Source organism: Emys orbicularis, chromosome 11, assembly GCF_028017835.1.
Source record: "Emys orbicularis isolate rEmyOrb1 chromosome 11, rEmyOrb1.hap1, whole genome shotgun sequence".
NCBI classification, from domain to species: Eukaryota; Metazoa; Chordata; order Testudines; family Emydidae; genus Emys; species Emys orbicularis.
The window spans coordinates 43794580-43808809 of NC_088693.1; the positions used below are offsets into that span (position 1 = coordinate 43794580).

General features: G+C 42.7%; 1 protein-coding gene across 1 annotated transcript in view; it reads right to left on the reverse strand.

Moving 5' to 3' along the window:
* The window catches only part of PDE11A (phosphodiesterase 11A), a 218734-nt gene that overhangs the window by 59980 nt on the left and 144524 nt on the right, over window positions 1–14230 (reverse strand). Inside the window, exons 11-12 of the mRNA XM_065412947.1 lie at window positions 289–435; window positions 77–184 (exon numbers count right to left, since the gene is read on the reverse strand). Of these exons, the coding sequence (XP_065269019.1) occupies window positions 77–184; window positions 289–435 (255 nt within the window). The remainder of the gene's footprint in view (window positions 1–76; window positions 185–288; window positions 436–14230) is intronic.

Here is a 14230-nt window from a genome sequence, read left to right on the forward strand (position 1 = left end):
AACGTTGGAAAAGATGTTTAAGACAATGTGATGATAAAAGCTCTTATGAGGCCTGTCCCTTTCGTGGAATACTTACAGTTAACATTGCAAACATTAGCTGGCACACATTGAAAGCATGCCTCCAGTTGTGATACAGAACCATTCGATAATTCTTCCTAACTGTCAAAAGCCACCTACACAGTGTCTGAAATGAAAAGTACAAATTGTATCAGGGCTACTAAATGTGTACAAATGGGTATAGCACTGCCAAGACAAAGTGGCAGATATCTTTATAGAGCAGATGGTTACCTCATAGTCAATTTTAAATTTCTGAACCATTCCAAGTTCCATGAACATCCGGAGGGCTGCAGTAATCATGGCATCCACATCGAGTGAAAAGTCATCAAAATGGATATCGTCAATGCCAAGCTCTGACACCAGTGGTATGTTTGCTCCCTAGAAATGATAAAGAGAAAGGGAAACTTTTTGTTCAAAATTCAGGGTTTTTTCCTTTGTCTGATTCTTAGGACAAATTTATTATAAGTCAACCCTGACCTGCAAATACACTCTACTAGATCTAAAATTCAACTTGAACTTTTGTTGCCCTAAACAAATAAGGGGAAAAAATCTAATCTGAGTAGGAAATATGCTTACCATCAATACTGGAGCCCATATGTAGAATATAGACTGTAATAGCTATCCTCTTTACAGCTATTATAGCAACACAATATATTCTAGTGCAAATTACAATGGTCAAATGCAACAAACATCTGGACAGCCAGCACCTGTGAATTTTAACTGCTACCTTTCAGAAATGGAGAAGTAAATACACCATCCTGCAGAGTTTCTCTAGCCAAATTTCCTTACAGCCTGTAGTTGTACAATTGTCCGCTGTTATATACACAATAGGGTAATACAAGGGTAAGACAAGATATTCCTAGTGTAAATATTTTTCACATTTAAACAAAGTTGTTTGGAGCATTCAGTTCATTTTATAAATACATTTTGCTTTTTGTAAATATAACACTATATTGTCTCTTTTTTAAAAAAAAAGGAAGAGTGAGTTTTTTATGCAAAATAGTACAACAGTGCACACTATTCTCTCTGCAATTATTGCATTTGTGCACCCAAATCAGTTAAATGTATATGGACACAGCTAGTGTGGCAGCTAACTAGCCATTTGCACACAAGTACCTGATTTGCCCACACAGTCACTTTTTTTTTTTTTGGTGATTTAAAAAAAAGTGTATGTTTCAATCTTACATCTCCATTTTGAAAACTCATTGGTCATAAACCTGGAGTGTTAGCAACACACAAAACCTTTTCTTAAACACAAGTGTCTGTTAATGACTTCACACTAGGCTCAAGCTACTTCAACCCCACCACACAATACGAGATGGCGTGAACTTGCCACAATACAGTACAAATGTTGGAATGTTAAAGTGGCAGGTTAATGGCCAACTAAAAGTTATTTTTAATTCCATATCTAATGGAGGGGCATCAGTAGCACAAAAAATCACCATGACCACTGCTAGCTGAAAGGGGTTCACCAATCTAGAAGTGAATTGGCAAGGGAAACTGAACGACCTTTCCAGGACATGGTTGAACTTTTGCAGGATACATGTGGGGAAGCTGGCTTTGCTATTGCCTCAGCTATCTATGCTCTGGAAACACAGGACTTCAGTTTTCATCAGTTTAGCATCTTCCATAGGAGCAAATCCTGAAAGCTTCAGAACATCTCCCATTTTATATCAATGAGAGTTATAGATGCCTGACATCTCTTTTGATTTGGCTAATAAGTACTAAAATCATTTTTTTAGGTAGAGAAAATGACAATTATTCTAAAATGCTGTAGATGTGAAATATGACTTGTTGCTGTAGCCATGTCAGTCCCAGGATATTGGAGAAACAAGGTAGGTGAGGTAATATCTTTTATTGGACCAACTTCTGTTGGTGAGAGAGACAAGCTGTGTAAGCTTGAAAGCTTGTCTCTCTCACCAATAGAAATTGGTCCAATAAAAGATATCACCTCACCCACCTTGTCTCTGTAGATGTGAAACTGGGTCATAACTGCTAAGTCTCTGCTATGCTGAATTTCAGGGAGCTACTAGACAATGGCAGAGCTTCTTATGGTTCACTCACTCTTCAAAGCTTCATCAGGCTGTTTGCGATGTATGTGGAGTTTCATTCCTCCATTAATACATGCATTATTTGTGATAAATGCACTCTTTGCAAAATGCTGCTGGAAGCAATATATCTGGGCCTTTTTTGAGCTGAACGTTATAAGGAAGTTTATTGGCATGAACTTCAAAAGTACTGGCAACAAAAGAGCTATGTTAGAAGTAGAGCTGGCTGAAATTTTTTCACCAAAAAATGTGACACAACAAAAAATGTTGCTGGAAAATTTTTCACTTTTTGTCTGACATTTTTGGGTTTATGTTGAAAAGCCAAAAAAAATCTGTGGAAAAATTTCAAAGACAATTGGGGGGGGGGAAAATTGCAATCTTTCACAGGAAAGATGCATTGTCCAGACAACTCTAATTCAAAGGGAGATATTTGATGCTGTAGCTCAAATACACTATCATCATTTTCTTCTCTCTTTGCCAAGGAACAGAGTAGCAATGATATATTCCAAATCTATAACAAAGCAAATCAAAGGAAATTTCTTCCCATATCAGTCTTAAACTTCTAAATATTTATGAGACTTTACATCCCTAAATTTAACAGGAGTGCCATAATCTATAACTGGATTAATAGGCAGGAGATAACATTTGTATAAAAGAACCATTTGCTTTACAACAGCAATAAAGGAAACAATAGAATTACGAGTGCTGAAGCTAATTTGAATAATGTTTATAAAAATGACATGTTGTGTGGCTGCAGCAGTGTGCTGGCTGCACCTGGCATTGTCTGTCCTCACTTTCTTATATCTGTGCTGCAGCAGTCTGGGGTTTATAGGAGACGGGTCATTAAACTTCATTTTTTTTAAATTACAAAGGTATACAACTATTCACTATATAGAATGTTAAAACACATACAGCCCTGAACCCTCAGAATTCCAAGGAGACTTCCTGTACAGTAGGGTGAATTTCACTGGATTTCTTTTCCAAAAAACAAAAACACCTAAAAAAGTTCTCTTCTTGGAGGACAGGTGGGATTAAGGCTCCAGAGACTGGATTAGTGGGGTAAAATTTGCAAGGGCTCTTACGTAAATTAAGTTGTCATGGGATAAAAGGGAAGGTCCTTTCATGGATTGAGAACTGGTTAAAAGACCGGGAACAAAGGATAGGAATTAATGGTAAATTCTCTGAATGGAGAGGGGTAACTAGTGGTGTTCCCCAAGGGTCAGTCCTCGGACCAATCCTATTCAACTTATTTATAAATGATCTGGAGAAAGGGGTAAACAGTGAGGTGGCAAAGTTTGCAGATGATAATAAACTGCTCAAGATAGTTAAGACCAAAGCAGACTGTGATGAACTTCAAAAACATCTCACAAAACTAAGTGATTGGGCAACAAAATGGCAAATGAAATTTAATGTGGATAAATGTAAAGTAATGCACATTGGAAAAAATAACCCCAACTATACATACAATATGATGGGGGCTAATTTAGCTACAACAAGTCAGGAAAAAGATCTTGGAGTCATCGTGGATAGTTCTCTGAAGATGTCCGCGCAGTGTGCAGAGGCGGTCAAAAAAGCAAACAGGATGTTAGGGATCATTAAAAAGGGGATAGAGAATAAGACTGAGAATATATTATTGCCCTTATATAAATCGATGGTACGCCCACATCTCGAATACTGCGATGTGGTCTCCTCGTCTAAAAAAAGATATACTGGCACTAGAAAAGGTTCAGAAAAGGGCAACTAAAATGATTAGGGGTTTGGAACGGGTCCCATATGAGGAGAGAGTAAAGAGACTAGGACTCTTCAGCTTGGAAAAGAGGAGACTAAGGGGGGACATGATAGTGGTATATAAAATCATGAGTGATGTGGAGAAAGTGGATAAGGAAAAGTTATTTACTTATTCCCATAATACAAGAACTAGAGGTCACCAAAAGAAATTAATAGGCAGCAGGTTTAAAACAAATACAAGGAAGTTCTTCTTCACGCAGCGCACAGTCAACTTGTGGCACTCCTTACCTGAGGAGGTTGTGAAGGCTAGGACTATAACAGCGTTTAAAAGAGAACTGGATAAATTCATGGTGGTTAAGTCCATTAATGGCTATTAGCCAGGATGGGTAAGGAAGGTGTCCCTAGCCTCTGTTTGTCAGAAGATGGAGATGGATGGCAGGAGAGAGATCACTTGATCATTGCCTGTCGGTACACTCCCTCTGGGGCACCTGGCATTGGCCACTGTCGGTAGACAGGATACTGGGCTAGATGGACCTTTGGTCTGACCCGGTATGGCCGTTCTTATGTTCTTATGATTTAGAAGCCACTGAAAGTCAACTTGAGAGACTTAATTTCAATAGGCTTTCAATGGGATTTAGGCTCCTAGTCACTTGGGCACCTTTGAAAATTTTACCCCTGATGAGTAGATATTTGTATCTTTCTCAAAATGACTGAGAACATCATTATGCACTGAAGTCTTTTTCCCCTACTACAGGCAGGATAATTACAAATACCTTCATTTCATCCTTATTCAGGGAAGAGTCACATAATCCTACCATAATCAGAAATATACATGCCCTCATTGGTTGTAGCCAAATTGGGCTCAAAACAAAGATTTGATTTAAACACAAATTGTTTTCGTGACCCCTCTTAACACATAAGACCCAATTATTCTTCTCTTTAAAAACCTACAGGAGGGCCAAAATTTCCTGTCACCTTCAGACCAAGGAACTTCCAGTGTATCATTCACTCCTGTGGGTGGGACTCAGCAGCCTATGGTGGAGGCTGGGGACCATAAAATCATAGGGTTAGAAGGGAATGCAAGGGTCATCTAGTCCAACCCCCTGCAAAGATGCAGGATTTGTTGTGTCTAAACCATCCAAAACAGATGGGTAACCAGCCTCCTTTTGAAAACCTCCAGTGAAGGAGCTTTTACCACCTCCCTATGCAATCTGTTCTTACAGTTAGGAAGCTTTTCCTGAGATTTAATCTAAATCTGCTATGTAGTAGTTTGAACCCATTGCCTCTTGTCCTGCGTTCTGTGGCAAGAGAGAACAACTTTTCTCCATCTTTTTTTATGGCAGCCTTTCAAGTATTTGAAGACCACTGTCATGTCCCCCCTCAATCTCCTCTTTTCCAAACTAAACATATCAGTTCCTTCAGCCTTTGCTCATATGGCTTGCATTCCATCCCTTTGATCATCTTTGTTCCTTGCCTTTGAATTCTTTCCAGTTTCTCCACATCCTTTCTACAAATTTGTGACCAAAATTGGACACCATATTCCAGCTGAGGCCTAACCAGAGCCGAGTAGAGTGATACTATCACCTCTCATGACTTGCATGCTATGCCTCTATTAGTGCAACCTAAAATTGCATTTGTTTTTGCAACAGCATCGCACTGCTGACTCATGTTGAGGTTATGATCCACCACAACTCCCAGATCTTTCTCAGGAAGCACCCAAGATCAGAGCACACGGACCAGAGCTCTGGCTGCCTTTGTCCCGAAGTGTAAGGTAGGTGGTGGTGGCAGCAAGAGCTCCAGGTGCTGACTTTCCCCCTGGTGGCACCCATTTAGGGTCAGGCCCTTTTTCCTCCTCATTTCCTTGCTGCTTTTATTTTAATGTACAAATATCATCAAATGACTTTATAACATACATAGGACAGGTGAACTGCTAGAAAATGAATGACTGAGCCCTGCTGAATCAATGTATAAAAGCTGGAATAATGGTCAGGGAGGCTCACTGAAGGCCAGTAGTTTTGTTAGGACCCCAGCATCAGAAATTAAATGTAACAAGAGGGGACAGCTAAGGGTATACAAAATTTAGCCTCTGGTTTTGGCTATTGTTAGAGAGAGCATAGTGGAATGGATGAATCACTGATTTGATCCTAGGCTTCTATGGCTATATAAGGGGGGGAGGGCAGAACCTAAACAAAGAAACTTATTAGAAAATCAAGATTTGGGAAGTACTGAGAGTTTATTATTTCAGCCGAAAGGTAAACTCTGGTGCTTATACCTCAGCAATGCTGGAGACAAGCATTTTATCGTGTTCTCTGTTCCTGGAACATATTGGCTGTGTAGATTTTGTTTCTTTATTTTGTTAGCATATAACTAGATGAAAAAAGATAGATAAATATTTATTCACTTGTGTTCTTACAGACTGTGTGTATGTGTATATATTATATAATCAGCTTCTGCAGTAAAAAACCACACACAGCGTTTTAAAGTGTTCATACTGTAGGGGCTGAAAAAAGCAATCACATGCAGGGAAAGAGCAAGCAAGCAAGCAAACCAAAATGGGAAACTTCTGCTGGTCTCACTAAATATGTTTCCCATACTGGAAATAAACCTGGTGTCACATTTAGCCTGGTGAATGTTCCTGCAAACAACTTTACTTTTAATCTTATTTTCAGTTTGAATAATATATTGCATTAAAACTGGCACACTGGCCAAAACTGCAAATCTTGCCCTTGAAAATATTTGCAAAATGTATTACTGAATATTAAATACCCTCAAATTCATTAACAAAAACAGATGTCTTTAAACCACTTTTTGGAAAAATATTTCCCCTACTGAATAATTTGTGGATGACTCTCGGTCAAAAGCTCATGGAAAGTGCCTTTCTATTTTGAGACTTGGAAATATGTTATCACTGTCTCAAAATTGTGTGACTTTACAGGTTTCCCAAATGGTCTCACAAACCAAAGCTCTTCTAGATAAGAGGGAACTCTTGTTTTCCAGCACCAAAGCTATATCAAACTCTAAATTAACATAACACTAGTCTACTCTTCTCCGCTAATCTGATATACAGACAAGAGCTCAGGGTCATGACATGATCTGTCGATAGAGATAATTCTAGGAAGGAGAACTCTTACACAGGGAGAAATTATAACATAGTGGAAACACGTAAAACAGTTACCTGGAACATTAAGTGGTATTTTTCAGTTTTGTAGCTCTTTGAGACAGGAGGTGGGCAGCTATGGAATTTAAAGGGGCAATGATTGTAATCTCTCCTGTCTCTTGAATTGCTCCTTGTCTAGTCATGATTCACAGAAGCCAAGCAGCATTTGGAATTTCTTTCACAAACTTCCTACAGATCAAATCCTAACGGTAGTCATTCGAATAATGAGAATTGTTTATTTACATAGATCTAAATTTGGGTTTCCCATTGATAATAAGAACACAGTGCAGGGGATCATACTATATCTTGCAGTGAAATCTGAGAATTGTAAAACTTTTTAGGTTGATCTTTGACAATGGAGCATCCTTAGTGTCCCTCTATTCCATATTTGACATATTCAAATTTGCAGCAGATTCTACAGTATCCTGCTTATAAAATATTCACTGCCATGGTGGCCATCTTACCAAGTGGACACAGTGCATTGGCACTTGAGAGACATGGATGCTGTTCCTAGCTCTGCCAATGGCCTGCTGTGTGAGCTTAATCTCTGTGCCTCAAATACCTTTATTTCTTTACACGGAAAGCCCCATAAAAACTACCTGTATATTTTATATGTGCAAAGAAATGTAAAGACACTTTTAAGTGAAATTTCTTTATAAGCAGACATTGTTATTAACTCTAGTGGGCCAAACTTTGCTTCCATTTACAACTGCACAAGGCCAAACCCAGTTTCTCCAAGGTGTGGCACATCTGAAATACCTTTCTGCCTCTCTCTCTAAAGAGACTGGAGCTAATTGTTTCAGATCAGGGATATTTTAATGCCCAGAGCAAAGGTGGTTTTTAGAGATCTCCATCTACCACTGCATCCTGCTGATAGTATGTCTCTGCCCTTCATGATGCTGAATCAGCATCTCCTCCCAAGTGATCTGCAGCAGCAGAAATAGGACAGCGGCCTCTAAAGAGAATTTTTGACTATTTATAGTAAAAGGAGTGAATGGGGAATAGAATCAAGGAGAGTTTGCATGGGTTCTGTCTGGATTTGAGTTCTAATGTGCCTAACACAGTAATGTTGACTTCTTGCTCCAGGGTCAAAATTACCACTGTAAATATTGGTACTGCTCTTATTTGCCCTTCAATAACTCCTCCCCCCACTTCAACTACCCTCACATTTTGGTCCCAAAAATGGGTCACACTACATGGGAATACTAAAGTAACTGGAAGCAGAGTGAGTAATGAAGTGGAGACAGTAGGCGGAATCTAGGGTTGTTTGAGGGAGCTTTATGGACACCTTATACACACACCCCTCACTTAATCACCCACAGGTCTGTCAGTCTCCCTTACCTTCCAGATTTCCACATCTCCTTTCTCGCCCAAAGAGTTCCACATGTGTATCAACCTAACCAGTCTGGGTGCCCCCTTCTCCACTGCAAAAATTAAATCTATCGCCCTCTAATTTGAACCTTGTGGGTAAGCTGTATGCACACCAGAGCCTGGAATGCTTAAGATAACTGGCATGCTGCAGTATTTGAAGCACCCAAGCTATAGCTGCTTCTGCATGTAGTAGGGTTACCATACGTCCGGATTTTCCCGGACATGTCCGGCTTTTTGGTCGTCAAATCCCCGTCCGGGGGGAAATTCCAAAAAGCCAGACATGTCCGGGAAAATAGGGAGGGGTCATGGGGCTTGGATCCGCGCTGGGGCTGGAGCCGGAGCCGCTGGGGCCGGCGGTGCTCGGCTGCCGGCCGGCGGCGGTGCTGGGGCTGGGGCCGGTGCCGGACGGGCCGGTGCCGCTGGGGCCGGGGCCGGACGGGCCGGTGCCGCTGGGGCCCGATCCGAGCTGGAGTCGCCGGGGCCGGAGCCGCTCGGCCGGTGCCCCGGAGCCGCTCGGCTGGGGCCGGTGCCCGTGCCCCGGGGCCTGAGCTGAGCTGGAGCCGCCGGGGCAGGCCGGAGCCGCTCGGCCAGGGCCAGCGCGCTCAGCCGGAACCAGGGCCGGTGCCCTGGGGCCCGAGCCGAGCCGGGCTGGAGCCACCGGGGCCGGAGCCGGTGCCCGTGTCCCGGGGCCCGAGCCAAGCTGGAGCCGCCGGGGCGGGCGGGGGCCGGCGCACTCCGCCGGAACCGGGGCCGGCACCCCCGGGGCCCGAGCCGGGCCGGAGCCGCTGGGGCCAGAGCCGCTCGGCTGGGGCCTGTGCCCCGGGGCCCGAGCCGAGCTGGAACCGCCAGGGCCGGGGCGGGCCGGGGCTGGCGCGCTCCGCCGGAACCGGGGCCGGCGCCCCAGGGCCCGAGCCAAGCCGGGCCGGAGCCGCCGGGGCCGGAGCCGCTCGGCCAGGGCCGGTGCCCCGGGGCCCGAGCCGAGCTGGAACCGCCAGGGCCGGGGCGGGCCGGGGCTGGCGCGCTCGGCTGGAACTGGAGCTGGCGCCCCAGGGCCCGAGCCAAGTCGGGCCCGAGCCGCTCGGCCAGGGGGCCGGACTGGGCCGCGCCTCCTCGTGCCCCCCCGCCCCAGCTTACCTGCTGCCTGCCTCCCTGTTTCAGGCTTCCCGCGAACATTTGATTTGCGGGAAGCAGGGGAGGGGGAGGAGCAGGGGGCGGAGCGTTCAGGGGAGGGGGCGGAGTTGGGACGGGGACTTTGGGAAAGGGGCGGAGTTGGGGTGGGGCCGGGGCGGGGAAGGGGCCCCTTGGAGTGACCTCTTTTTGTTATTTTAAAAAATGGTAACCCTAGCATGTAGGGGGTTACTACACAGAAAGGGTACCTCAATTCGCCTTGCCCTCATGCAGCTTAAAATGTGACACTAACACTGACTCCTACTAGGAGACTCTGCTGAACTAGGCAGCATTGCAGGCATCATATTTTCACAGGAATTAGGTGCTACTGAGCAACTGCTCCAGTATTGTTGATATAAGTGTTTTCCAGCCACATCAGACATGCATATTTTTAATTCAACTTATTTTCACTTTAGAAGACACATTGGTTGAGCCCATTGCAAAATAAATAAATACATAAATAAAATTGGTTCTTCTGGGGGTGGATAGATTGAGATCAATTTATTTGTCTCCCCCTTTGTCAAGTAAAGATCAAGGAAATGCCCTTGCACCATTTCTCAAGAAGGTGTAAAAGCGACCCCAGCAGAGGAAGAAGCTTTCAGAGTATAAGCTATGCAAGGAGGCAGTGTGTTTGAGGAAATATGGTACTGGCCTGGAAGTCAAGACATCTGGGTTCTGGCCCTACTGCTGCTACTGACCTGCTGAATGACGTTAGGGAAGTCACTTCACCTCTTTATGTCATGGCTTCCCCATCTATAAAATGGGAATAATCATTCTTACCTTCCTTTGCAAAGTGCTTTGAGATCTGCAGATGAAAAGCATTATATTGCTTTGTCCTCAGTTGGCAAGTTACCAGTGCTGAACCCAGTTTACATACAAAATTAGAACAGGAAAAGTGTGTTCATCACTGTTTCAGAAAGCCATGTTTGGACGGTGGTCTAACCAAATATTACATATGTTCATTATTAGTACTAATATTTACTTTAACAAAATTCACTGGGTTAATAAAACTATTTATTCAGCTTTTTCTATTAAATAATAAAAGCACTTGCTAAGCAACACATCACTCACCTAAACAGAACATTTGGATAACTCTGACTTAGTCTGGAAAAGAGAAGACTGAAAGGGGACATAACAGTTTTCAAGTACATAAAAGGTTGTTACAAGGAGGTGGGAGAAGAATTGTTCTTCTTAACTTCTGAGGAGAGGACAAGAAGCAATGGACTTAAATTGCAGCAAGGGAGGTTTATGTTGGACATTATGAAAAACTTCCTGTCAGGGAAGCACTGGTTAAGCACTGGAATAAATTGCCTAGGGAGGTTGTGGAATCTCCATCATTGGAGATTTTTAAGAGCAGGTTAGACAAACACCTGTCAGGGATGGACTAGATAATACGTAGTCCTGTCATGAGTGCAGGGGACTAGACTAGATGACCTCTCGAGGTCCCTTCCAATCCTTTGATTCTATGATTGTGGGCTGAGAACAAAAGTCTGATATTTACCTTGTGCTTCAGTGTATAAAGCTATGTGTGTATGAGACACAGGTTTGGGGACTTTTAAATTTTATTCTTACAATGGCCAGGAAGGATAAATGGTTAGAACAATACTTCAGATGCTGACTCAGTGTTTCCACAGGTAAATGCTGAAATAGAGTTGCAGCTTTTTAAGTCATTCTTTCAAATATTTCTGATCAGTCAGTTGATCCTTTCAGCTATTTTTTTCCAAACTAGGACTCATGAACAGAGATAAATGTCAGAGTACTGAAGTAAAAATGTTACATTTCAAAATTTTGTCACAAAATATAATAGAAAAAAGCACAGAATACATTATTTATGTTGTTAAAAATCAATCTTCTGTGTTAAAATTGTTTTCTAGCACAAAGAAACAAAATGTATGACAGATTTTTTTTCTCTTTATAGGCTGTTTTAAAAGAACAGAGGCATAAAATAAAAGTGATTAATGGTCTAAACCATCTATTATTGTTAGGGGTAAAATATGTGAGTATAGATTAGGCATTCTACAGGGCAAGAACTTTCCAAACAATGATCTCCCAAGCTGCACGTATGGAGAACTAATGTGCTTCTGACCTATTTTTATAGAGGAATTGGAAATAATTAGTATGCCATATACCATCATGTAGTAACAGTTGATTTTTTTTAATGGTTACCAGTATAGGTGAAGAGCTAATACTAATCCATTAGTACAGTCCCAGCCCCAGAGTATTAAAGAGCCACAAGCAGCAAGACGAGGGGAAGTGTTTCCCAAATCATACTGCAGAACAGGGGTCAGACTTGTAGGCTACCTATTCCCACAAGGTCCTAACCTGCTTTTATGGGGGAGAGGGCCAACTTGCTGCCCCCATGAAGAGTCAGGGTGGGTAATGAGGATGGGCTACCCACCCCATGTAAGTGCAGGAGGGCAAGGAAGCCAACTTTTTTTTGTTGCAATAGATTTAGGAGGAAGAGGAGAGATCAAGTGGCTCCTCCCAGAAGATCCAGCAAGTGGAGAGAGCCCAGTAAGGGAGAATAGTCAGACTTCTCAAAGAAGGAGGGAGAAATCCAGGGTCATTTGGGGGCAAAGGAAATGTCCAAACTAAGGGTATGTCTACACTACCCACCGAATCGGTGGGCAGCGATCAATCCAGCGGGGGTCGATTTATCGCATCTAGTCTAGACGCGATAAATCGACCCCCGAGCACTCTCCCGTCAACTCCTGTACTCCACCGCTGCGAGAGGTACGGGCGGAGTCGACGGGGGAGTGGCAGCAGTCGACTCACCGCGGTGAAGACACCACGGTAAGTCGATCTAAGTACGTCGACTTCAGCTATGTCATTCACGTAGCTGAAGTTGCATAACTTAGATCGATTCTCCCCCCAATGTAGATCAGGCCTCAGTCTTCTAACCGTCCCTATGAAGGAGGGAAGGAGGAAGGTGTGAGAGGAAGGGGGGCTAGGAGAAGATGGCTTTAAAAATACATTTGCAGTAGATGTGTGCAGGTATTAAATTACTTTCTATCCAATTCTACATCAGCTGCATTCACTGCATTTGATCCAGCTGCTGCAGCTTGATGCAATTGCAAGTATTGACCCTATTGGCCAGAGAAAAAGTTGAACTATGCAATCTGATGTACAGTCAGATGGCTGGCTGGCACAGTCCTGGAAACATGCACATTAATGAAGAGGATAAAGAGTTTGTAACATATCAGGCTGGCAGAATAGTGACAGATGGGAGAAGCTATGCAAATATGAGTGGGCTAGTGTTCCATTATGGATAAAATCTTATTTCAGCTCTACTGTGACAGCTATAGCAGAATTGTGTTAAATTGACTTTAAATCAAAATCAGATTAACAACACCTCCAAATAAATAACGTCCATTTACGGGAAAGCATCTAGAAAACCTCAAAGTTCTCCTACAAAATTTCATCTTTATCTTGTTCTTTTTAGTTTCCATTGAGTTGCAAGTACAGGTTTTAAAAATATACCCAACATGCTGAGTCGTTAAATCACATCTTACGTACCTTCAGGGTGGCTTGCTTCCATTGACACTGTCAGCTTTTTTTTCCCCCCTAAAGAAGTCTTGCCTTATTATGGCTCTTGCAAAGCTAACAGGGCTAGCTTGAGTTCCTGCGGCTCTTGACAGGCTGATTGGTAATGCTATACAGTGACACAAAGCTAACCTTCCCTCCAGTCCCTGAAGCTGAGTATGATACTTCTGCATCATTGCTCAGCCCTGATAATGGACAGCAAATGAGCAAGTTCAAATTCCAAACCCACATCCTCTCCTTCATGGGGCACACACTGTTCTATGCCAATGACTGAACCTAACCATGGAGTGTAAGAACCCCCAATTAAGCTTTTTAAGGAGATAGGGAAAGGAGGACAAAAACTCCTCGGCAAAGGATTTCTGAGAGAAGATGGACATTTTATAAGCTCTCTGAAGACACCTGCCCTTTCAATGCTTAAGATTAATATTTATTATTTACTTATATTTATTTAGCACATTTCTTCCTAAGGGATCCCAAAGTGTTTTACAAACTTTGTAAATTATCTATACAAACAGGAATCACTTTCATCCATCTCTAAAATGCTTTGGGGTCGAAGCAACAGAGAGTCCTGTGGCACCTTTAAGACTAACAGATGTCATCTGTTAGTCTTAAAGGTGCCACAGGACTCTCTGTTGCTTTTTACAGATCCAGACTAACACGGCTACCCCTCTGATACTTGGGGTCAAAGGTGGTAGCTTAACAAAACCTTTGGCAGTTCTAGGGTTCACCTTGAAGGTTTCCTATCTAAGTAATGACTGGGCCCAAACTCAAACTTCTGATCCTCTCCTCCATCTTTCTCCTTCTCTCTCTTCCTCTCCTTTTCTTCTTTCCCTTCATTTATTCATTTGAAGATGTAGGTTAAAATGTTAATAGTCAGTAATAAGAATCTTTAGATTTCCAACAAAATATACTATTTTTATTTCCCATTTCTGGGATACAGTGTCTCATCATACAGTATTCTAATCAAGCAGGGGTTTAAATTCATGATATTTTGCTATGGCCTAAAGCTTTCAAAAATGGTTTCTTGCCCTGTTAGTCGCAAAGATTTTGTATTTACTATAAAAATCAGTGTACGGCTGTCTTGATGAGTCTGCAAACAGAGTAAAACAAAAGCTTAGACAGTGGTAGGAACTTCCCCCATTCATTTTAATGTGCTGGT